This window comes from Vigna radiata, chromosome 5 (genome assembly GCF_000741045.1).
Source record: "Vigna radiata var. radiata cultivar VC1973A chromosome 5, Vradiata_ver6, whole genome shotgun sequence".
NCBI lineage: Eukaryota > Viridiplantae > Streptophyta > Magnoliopsida > Fabales > Fabaceae > Vigna > Vigna radiata.
The window spans coordinates 33,484,763-33,495,591 of NC_028355.1; the positions used below are offsets into that span (position 1 = coordinate 33,484,763).

General features: G+C 35.6%; 1 protein-coding gene across 2 annotated transcripts; it reads right to left on the reverse strand.

The window, feature by feature from the left end:
• Positions 1-519: 519 nt before the first annotated feature.
• On the reverse strand, positions 520-6,236 carry LOC106759717 (UDP-glycosyltransferase 88F5). 2 transcript variants are annotated; one of them, XM_014643030.2, is made up of 2 exons: positions 5,450-6,236; positions 520-1,266 (listed from the first exon to the last, which is right to left on the reverse strand). In XM_014643030.2, the coding sequence occupies exons 1-2, from the start codon at positions 6,204-6,206 to the stop codon at positions 590-592; spliced, it is 1,434 nt and encodes a 477-aa protein (XP_014498516.1). In that variant the 5' UTR covers positions 6,207-6,236; the 3' UTR covers positions 520-589. The 2 variants fall into 2 exon arrangements, with proteins under 2 accessions (XP_014498516.1, XP_014498518.2); XM_014643032.2 differs by lacking the exon at positions 5,450-6,236 and adding an exon at positions 1,567-2,393.
• Between the last annotated feature and the right edge of the window lie 4,593 nt (positions 6,237-10,829).

The following is a 10,829-nucleotide window of genomic DNA, read 5'->3' on the forward strand; positions in this document are numbered from 1 at the left end:
GGAATTTGAAAGAAAATGACCAATTTCTTGTGAAAAATTTTTAATTTAGCAACCATCAAATTCTCACTGGTTACAGGTTGACATGAATAGTAGTTTTGTTAACTTTAATAGCAACCATCAAATTATATTTGTTACGATTGTTTACACGAGCTCATATTCTAGTTATTTTTCCAAGCTTGTGTAGGATATAGTGAAAACTCAAAATAATAAAGTTATTTTTCATACAAATTTTGCAAATATTGTGATAAGTTAATTAAAAGTATAAGTGTAGAATGTTTCATAACAATCAATTCAAAATTCATAAAAGTCACTCCTGATTATATATTCTGAATGATATGTGGAATCTTAAGACCAGTTTCTAATAACTGCATTTTCTTAGAGAAACTATAATTTTATTAGGAATTCATATGCGCAATACATCATACTTTTCTGTTGGACTTGAAATTATTTAACACAGTAAATTGAAATTTCTGGTAAAATAATACAGGAGACTGGTTTTTTAACACAAACATGCATGGCTATTATATAAGATATGATAAAGATTATCACAAAGATAATACAGAACAATTAAACGAAATCTACAACACTTCTATGAAGTGAATGAAGTCCATGAATGAAGTAAGTTGGCAAGTGCTGTTGTGGAAGATCCAAATTCTGCAACAGCAGCCATAGCCATTTGTTTGAGCTTGAAGCTTCTCTCTCTGATCTCTTNTGTCTCCATCACTTCCCTCACTCTCTTTTCTACTTCCTCTGCACTCACAAACCCATCTTCTACCCTCTGATTCACTCCAACAGCCACCTTCATCTCTCCCACCATCACCTCCCTGTTCACATGCTGCTCTGCGTACAGTGGCCATGCAACCATCGGCACCCCCGCCACCACCCCTTCCAACACCGAGTTCCACCCGCAGTGACTCACAAACCCCCCCACCGACTCACGACTCAGCACCTCCACTTGCGGTGCCCANGCCTTGACCACCATGCCTCGATCCTTGGTCCTCTCAAGGAATCCATCTGGAAATACAGAAGCCAAGTCAAATTCATCCCCTGGCTTTGCTGTTTCCTCGTGCTTTGCTCTCTCCTCTTCTAATGGCCTTTTGACAACCCATAAGAATCTCTTGCCACTCTTCTCTAACCCTTTCGCTATCTCTTTCAACTGTGACACCGAGAACGATCCTCTGCTTCCGAAACACAGATACACCACNCTTCTGCTCGGTTGTTCCTCCAGCCATCGCAGACATTCCTTGCTGTCTCTTCCTTCTGCATCTGTTTTCGTACAAACCAAAACAATACAAGTTCAAACTCACTGTATCACACAGAAATTCATGTTGTACCAAAACATACTAAGAGCTCTTAACAAGAGATAAGATTCTGTAGATAAAGCTACAATGATGATACACTTGAGAAAGACTACTACAGTCTCGAGAAGAGTCAACCATGGCATTCATGGTGGGTGTGAGTAAAACGTAAGAAGAAAAAACTAATTTTTTATTGAATCTTAAGATATATCAAAGAATCTCGAAGTGGAAAATTATTATTAAAAAAACATCATGCACTTGACTAAACCTGATTGTTGAGCTTCCGCAATGAGTGGTCCGATATAGTAAACGCGAGGTCCACTTTTGGAGTTTGGAAAACACGCGCCCTCCGCCACGGCGTTAACCGCCAGAGGCTCGAGCTCTGGAAAGGAGTTCACTATAATCCCACGCGCCTTGGGAAGGCTCGAGCAGAAGTAGAGCATGTCCCAGTAGGCAGGATCGCCCCTATCTAACAGGGGTTCCGGCATGTTCACTGCCTTCAGAGGCGCGTTGCCCGGCACGCGCAGTTCCACCCCGACCATATCCTTAAACGACTCGCTCCTCTCTTCGTGGAGTTTCGGAAAGTACGAGAAGAGCGCGAGAACGGCGGCGCCGGAAGTGAAGAAGTAGTAGACTGGGATTCCCATGGAAGAAGCTGATTCCATGGCGGAAGTGCAGAAGAGGTCGATAAAGAAGGCTTTGACGGCGGAGGTTTGGGAGATTTGGGAGAGGGAGGTGGCGACGCTGGAAGCATTTGCTTTGATGAAGCCGAAGGCTCTGGCGGCGGGGCTTACGGAGGTTGAGGCGGAGAGTGGGATGTGGGGTAGGCGGAGGAAGGAGATGGAGGGATGGTCGGCGGTGATGCGGCGGATATAGACTTCGATGGTGGGGTGGTCGAGGAGGCCCGTTGTGAGGATGATGGTGATGTTGAAACGGTGCGTTTGGATGAGCTTGGCAAGTTCAACCATGGCTACAATGTGGCCTATGCCTGGTGCTGGATACATTACAATTATGTCCTTTTCCATTTTGGTTGGTGAAACCTTCGATGCCATGGGAGGATCTTTTGGAGGTTAACAAGGAAGGAACTGCACTAATATATGATATTCGTATATGTTTTAAATTATTAAATAAACTAAATATATTTATTGTCACTATTTATATGGGTTTTTTTTTAACTTTATTTAAACAAATTTTATTTTATTACATGATTTTTAGTTTTTTCTCTCACTTGTTTATTTTTTCGATATCCACCACACATTTTTAAGATAATTTTCCTTCTTCGTAAAATTAAGCTGTTTTCGAAACACACTTTTTACCATTATTTTCTTTTTTTAATATTTTTATTTATTTTTTTATGTAAAAAGTTATTTGACTATTTGTTTTGAATGTTTGTTCATATTTAACTCTTAGTTTATTAAAGCGTCTGAAAAACTCATCTTCTTTTTTCCTTTTTATTCTTAATTTCTTTTTATTTGAAGATCATTCCTTTACTATATAAATTTCCATTATCTTAATGATTAAACTCATTCTCATTCTATATCTATCCAATTTATTTAAATTCCTAAGATACTTTCTTGTTCAACGTTTACAAAAATAATAAACATTATATTTATCATGAATTTTTAATTACGTATAATTATTTTTCTTTTTTTATAATTATTTCATAGTTTACGTAATTATTATTTAGTAATATACTGTAATATTGATGTAATTATAAACGTTAAACAAAATTTAAATGTGTGAAATAAGTAATGAAAACTATTTAAGAACGAGTAATAGTATAATGACATATTTTTATATTCATTTGACACAGAATATAAAAATAAAATGATTATAAAAATGTAAATTTTTGTATTTTTTCAAATAAGAAAAGAAAAAAAATAAAAAAATAGTGTCAAATAAACGTAAAATATTTAAGTATGTAAAAAGAATTTTTCTTAAGAATTTATTTCATATTAAAGCGTTTGAGTAAAATATTAATTAAGTTATTTAAATAATAAAAGTAAACCTTACACGTGTTTAGTTTCTAAATTTTGATACAGTGTAATTATTAAAAAATAAAAATAAATAAATATGATTTTTCTAATAAACTGTTTTACGTTTTTTTGTTGTCAAACAACGTTTTAAAGTAAATTTAAACTATTTATCCTCTTAAACACTTTTCGGTTCAAATGTTAAACTGAAAAACTATTTAACAAAACGCAAATTGATATTTTTATATTAAAACTATTATATTTTTTTAAAATTTAAATAATAAAATATATTAAAATTTAAAATAAAAATAAATTTATTTTTACTTTCCAAATTTAAAAACTAAGAATATATTTATTTGCAAAATTAACACATCTCAATAATAAAAGATATTAAAAATAGTTTTTAATAGTTAAAATTGTCGACACTATTCGAAAAAGTAAGTGAAAGACAAACAAATATGTTTCCTACATTTTGGAATGATTAAAATGTTATTTTGAAGATTTGGTCAACAAATGCATCTTAATGATTGGAGGGTCCTTCTCCTTCCACCTCCCTAACCTCATCCTGCATCTCTCAGTTTTGTAATACTAACTGTACCCTTAACTGCTAAGTCTACTTCTATTAGGCCCTATGAATTGGTTTCATAAAAAGTTAAATTCCTCTACCGCGTCTCACGGCAAAGCAAACCCTACATCCCTTTTAATATTTCTTCTTTCTCCTTTTGCCTGTCGTCCCCACCTCCCATCCTCCCTATTTCTTACCATTTTGGAAAGTGGAGCTATTTTCCCTCCTCTCTTTGTTGGTTGTACAGTGTGTCGTTAGTTGGGTAACAAATCTTCTTCTCAGAGATCGTTTATCAAGTTTTTCTTAGGTCTTTTTTTTCATAGATCTTGTTCATGTTGTGGGTGTGAGAATCATGGCAAAGTCGCACCTCTCAAGTGCGGCTCCCCTCAACTACACTACTAACTACGGCGAGCACCAACGCACCCCACTTCCTCTGTCGCACCTCGCGAAATCGGTTAACAAAAACCGCAACTCCCAAGTGTAGTTCTGCAAACAACAACAGTCACACCTCCCAAGTGTGGCTCCTCTCAAACGCACCTCCCAAGTGCAGTTCTGAGCGATCAGTGCCACTCTACCCCAGATCTGAACCCAGATCAACCAACCCAACCAAATCAATCCCCAACCCCAAATCAATCCCAAACAATAATCAGTAACAACATATAACCAAATATGCATTATATATGATTAGGCTAAAGAAAGCAAATAACAATAACCTGGAGGCAATGTAGCTTCAAGAAAAACAATAACTTATCATATACCTAACCACCACTGGAACAACACGCAACGAAACAGGAAGAGAGGAGAAACAAAAGTGAGATGTATAGGATGAGGAGTGATGCAATGGAAGAAGGGGTGTAGGTTTTTAAAATATAAAATGTGAAATGTCCATAGTGGAGAAAGGGGTGTAGGATGAGGGTTGACTAAGAGTTAATTTTTTTTTAATTTCAAAATATTTTTCTAAGAGGGTTAAATTTGGAAATGTCAAAATCATAGAAGATGCAAGACAAAGGTAGTAAGGTGTAGGAAGAAGCATTCATGATTGGATCTTTAATATCCTTTTAAGAAATAATGAATCTTTAATATCTTTTTAAGAAATAATGTGTTATATATATATATATATATATATTTTTTTTTTTTTTTTGAAGTTCTGTTATTACCTTATCGTTACTAGAAGGTGGGAAGAAATTCTAATGATTAATTATTAAAATATAATGGCAGCATATTTTATTATTCATTAATTATCATTATTTCATAAATTTTATTATTTATATATTCACATGTTTATTATTTCACTTTTCAAATATATTGAATATGTGTTGATGTATAGTTATTTTATATAGCACAACGTTATGTTTTGCAACTCACCACTATTTCCAACCATTTTCATTAAGGTTAAATAATTTTATTCCCAAAGTTAGTATTGAAAGAAAATTTAAATTTCTTAAAACATTTTACAAAATTATTTGATAATCATTTAATATTTTATCAAGATTAATAAAATATAATTTATCCTTAAGTAAATTTTAAGTCAACTAAAACTAAGGCAAACTACCTATTTTTGGAAATTTTCCAGAGCTTATAATCTAATACAGAAACACCGCAAGAAAGCCAACCTGATTGTTGCGGCTCCGCGATGAGTGGTCCGATGTAGTAAACACGAGGCACATGGGCAGCGTCTGGGAAGCACGCTCCCTGCGCGACGGCGTTAACGGCCGCAGGCTCAAGCTCTTCAAACGAATTAACTATAACCCCACGGGCCTTCGGGAGGAGCGTGCAAAAGTCCAGCATGTCCCAGTACGCAGGGTCGTGCCTGTCCGAGATGGGTTCCGGCAGTTCCACCGCCTTCAGCGGCGCGTTTCCCGGCACGCGCAGTTCCACCCCGACCATATCCTTAAATGACTCGCTGCACTCTTGGTGGAGTTTCGGAAAGTAGGAGAATAGAGAGAGAATGGCGGCGCCGGAAGTGAAGAAGAAGTACACTGGGATTCCCATTGAAGAGGCTGATTCCATGGTGGAGGCNCAGAAGAGGTCGATTACAAAGGCTTTNACGATGGCGGTTTTGGAGATTTGAGTGAGGGTGGTGGCTACGTGGGGGGCGTTTCTTTTGAGGAAGCTGAAGTATTTGTCGCCGACGCTAACAGCGGTTGTAAAGGTGGCGGGGGTGGTGAGAGGGAGGCGGAGGAAGGAGATGNAGGAGTGGGCGGCGGAGATGCGGCGGATGTAGTCGTCGATGGAGGGGTGGTCGAAGAAGCCAGTAGTGAGGAGGACGGTGATGGAAAAACGGGGCGTTTGGATGAGCTTGGCAAGTTCAACCATGGCTATGATGTGCCCTATGCCTGCCGCTGGAAACATTACTATTGTTTCTTCCATTTTTTAAGGTTGTGTGTGTTAGAGACTCTTCATTGCATGGGTTTTATAGCATAATTTGTTTTAATTTTCTTTTCCTATTTTAAACATTTAAAAAGCAAGATAATATAAGTTAAAACTAGGAACATTACCAATTTTGAATCTTAGTTTTCCTTCTAAAAGTTAATTAAAACTTGGAATTTTATTTTGCACAATCAGTTTATTGCTATAACTATATATTAGATGAGGTTTTTCCTGAAACGATGTCAGTCATTATTTTTGCCAAATCTAGTTTTTCCAACTACTATCTGTTTTTCTATCCTTATTCATGATCATGATTTTTGCATTAAATTATCAATAATTATATATTAATTTATAAATATAATTTTTTTCAGGATAATGATAATAATATTTTAATACACTTAACTTCTCATAGTTCATATTTACAGTTATTATTGATTATAAAATAATTTTGAATCAATCACAAAATAAAAATAACATATAAATAATATTAAAATATTATAAAAATATTGTGAAATTACTTTTGGTTATGTATAATTTTAGTTTTTGAGAAGACATAAGATTCTGTAAATAAAGTTACAATAATGATAGAAAATGATATTTTGACACTAATTTTTTGACACTATTTTGACATTGGACATGTGTCAAAATGTAGTTGGACGATTTTAAATTAAAAAAAAACTTTGGTTTTTTTTTTCCAAATATGCTCTTGTTTCAGTTTTTTTAATTTGAAATCATCCAACCACATTTTGACACGTGTGCAATATAAAAATAATGTCAAAAATTGGTGTCAAAATATTATTTTCCTAATTATATATGTAAGATAGAGTAATGGTTTGGAAATTCACTTTTATATTCATTAACACACAATATAAGGTTAAAATAATGATTAAAAAAAATTAATTTTGTAATTTTTTTAAAAAAAGTGAAAAATAAAAAGTAATATTAAATAAATATAATAATGAGTGAAATATGTTTTTAATCCGGGCGATTTTGGTTTTAGTTCTTCTTTTTGAAATAAGATACAATTTAATCATCTTTAGAAAACTTTGATTTTAGTATTCCAAAACTAAGTCCGCAAAAAATCTATCGTGTCTAACGGATGACACCATTTTTCTTCTCTCTCCTTCGTCTTTCTCTCTCCTTCCTTGGTCTTTCTTCCATCTTACCCGGCAAAGCATACTCAAAGATTTCATTCTGATCAGATTTTACTGAAATCTAGCACAGTTGTTTTGACTCTGATTGATGCACTCCTCCCAAGAATTTCCAAAGATTTGAATGAAGCTCTACAAATTTGGACACACAAAATCTTAGTTGACTCTCCTTTTAAAAGATAGTGATTTCATCTTGAAAGTTTCAGCTAAAATCTTAAACACAGAGAGGATGGAGTATACCTCAGTTAAGCAATGCAATGTCAGGTTCTGATATGTTGGAATTGAGAAAAACTTTAACAGTGTCTCAAGCTGTAATGAACAAAAAGCCAAAAGATTTCATAATTGCTCAATTGCAGATTTAGTTACGCAGAAAACTGCACCTACCAATGGTGATTCAAATATATAGCCCAAAGGAATCCATGATAAGAAGGCATGCAATGTCGATAGTGTTGCACATATGAGCTCAGTTCTTTGGGATGCTGATAACACCTACGAGCTTTGCAGCTAATTTCAGACAACCCTCGCAGGTGGGTCCCACGCGAAACAAAACCTCGGTGACGGACTTGTCGAAGGACAAAGGATAAGGACAAACTCATGAGACATTGCATACTGCTTCCGCATATACGGCAAACAGTGTACGACGAATTGAGAAGCGTTTATTTTGATTACTTGAAAGTCTTGTGGAGTGATCGAAGGGTGGGGAAGTTTCCATTTTTGATCAATGCAGTTTTAAGACAAAAAGAAGTTGTCTTTAGTGGTTGACCCACGAAAACAAGTGAGCTTCCAAAAGTATCACACTGTTGCATGCTGTCTAGGCTCAGTGGAAAGAGATATCATGGGGTTGGGTAGCCATTGTGGATCAATGAGAAAGCTCTTCCAAAAGATAATTCAAGATTTTTTCTCTTTATTTTCTTAGTAATTTATATTATTATTTCTACTACTATCATTTTTTATTTTCATTTTCCTTTATTGTATAAGGAGAAGGTTTTTTCATGAACGGAATGGATTATGGATGTGGATTCAATTTTTTTTTACATTCACTGAATGAAAGTGAAATTGGAATTCAGTACTCAGCCAAACTGGTAATTTTCTTGAACTGTTAGTTAATTCCATTTGGGTTCCTTGTTTTTTATCTTTCCTTTGCTCCTTTGGTCCTTTAGGCCATCTGGTTCTGACTTCCAAGTTCAGTCCATATATGACATCAATCTCTGGGGGGTTGTTTGGTTGTTGTTTCTTGTTGTAGCTGTTTATGTGATTTGAATCTATTCCATTCCTTTTGTTCTCTCTTTCTCTTTCTCTTTCTCTCACTCACACACTCTTGGATTGCTAGTTAACTTCATGTTTCATCTGCCCCTTGTTTTGATCCCTTTCTCCAAGCTCGTCTTTGATGCCCTATTACCTTTCGTAATAAATATATTTGTGCCACCGCGCCACCTCTTCGAACCACGTCTTTGTATCTGTCACCACGTCTTCGAACTAGCCACCGTGCCACCTCCTTCTACCAGTCTCGACGTCGTCGGCGACACCACGCCCCACCGTAGCCACCGTTGGTCGCGACGTCATCGCCCTCTTTCTCTCCTTCCGTGCACGAGACGAAGAAACACTCATTGGAACATGTTTTTCTTAATTAAGAAAGACGAAAGAGAGAGAAAGGGAAAAGGTGAGAAAAGAAAAATGGTGTCAGTTTTTCATTAGACTCATTAGCAGATTTTTAACGGAGTTAGTTTTGGAGGACTAATACCAAAGTTTCCTAAAGTTGGAGGACTAAATTGTACCTTACTTTAAAAGAGAGACTAAAACCAAAATCGCCTCAAAGTATAGGGACTAAAAAGATATTTAACCCAAAATTTAATGTGTCTTAAATTATCATGTCTTCTCCATTTTGGTTGGTTTAGTTGATGAAACTTTCGATGCCATGTGAGGATCTTTTGGGGTTAAGAAGCAAGTGCATTTATATATGATATTCGTATATATTTTAAATTATTGAAATATTTTTAATTTATTAAATAACCTAAAAATAATTAGTCACTATTTATAGAGCAGTTCTCCTTACACCTCATCAACTTCGTCCTACATCTCCCAATTTTTTCATATTTCTAATTCGAACTTCGAAGAATATTTCGATTTAAAAAAAAAACTGACCATGCATTGAAAAAGCAAACTCCTTTTCTCACTACTGCATTTCATATCTTAAAATCCTACACCTCCTTCTTCTTTCTTCTCCTTGGACTTGCTCCCCTCTCACTACAAGAAAAAAGCCAATTATCTGCGGATTTTTATATACGGATTCTGATCTGTATATAAAATATCTATTATATACNGATTTTGTCTACGGATGTGTTACATACGGATTATCCGTATATAATGGAAGAAAATAATTANATACGGAATTTCCGTATATATGGTCCGTATATAACATTGGCGGCTTTGCGCGCGAGGCTACCCAAGGAAAAACCATATGTATTATCTGTGTCAAATGGGATAAAATTCTCATAATGCATACGAATAGAATAAAAAAAAATTAAAAAAAATTCACACGTCCTAAAATATTTCCCCCTTTCTCTCCAAAAGTTTTCCCCTTTCTTTTTCGAACATACTCTTTCTCCAGAAAACCTCNTTCTCCAGAAAACCTAGAATGCTCACTCTTGCTCCTCCTTCGATTCTCCCAATCANAACATTGTTCTTGTCCGTTTTCATCTCGCAACTGAGTTCCACTGTGGCAGCTGCATTTTGATCGTTTCACCATCACGGCATTGGACGGTTCGAGCCCTCTCCACTTTCGCTTTCCATCGCGGTTTNGTTCTTTGTCCTTCATCAAACACTGTTGTTGGGCGCAAGTGTTGAGTTGGGTTCGGTGTTGAAAGAGTACCTTCAACTGGTAAGTAAACCCTAATGGTGAGCAATCGATGAAATCCTTAAATACTGAGAATGGCGAACCCTAATGTCGTTGCTTATGTTTGTATTTGACACATTTGTGGTTCGGGTCGCAAGCCATGGTTGGAGGGTTAGGAAGCATCCGTTGATGCTACTGTGTGGCGGTTTAAGAAGATTCTTATTGGTATTAAGGACGAAGACATATACTTTCTCTCTTCCGAAGGCCTTTAGTTAAGGAAAAAAGGTGAGTGAGTTTGGTTAATTCCTTTTGTAGATTCCCAATTTGGTGAGGAGTGAAGTCTGCTATTTCCTCTGACGAGGATGGATCATGTTGCATTGTCCTGTTAAATTCCTTTTCCATCTTTGTTATGTTAATTTAGATTCAGAGGATGGATCATCTTTTCTTTTATGTTAATTTGACTCATGATGCCCTGTCTAGTAGCCTCCTTTGATGACCATAGTGGCAATGCCAAATTTGGAGAATAGGAAAGTTATTTGTTATTCATGGCACATAAACAGATTTAAAACACACATGATCAACCAAAAACTCTCAAAATACATCATGCAATTAACTATAAAACTACCACTTTAGTTTAAC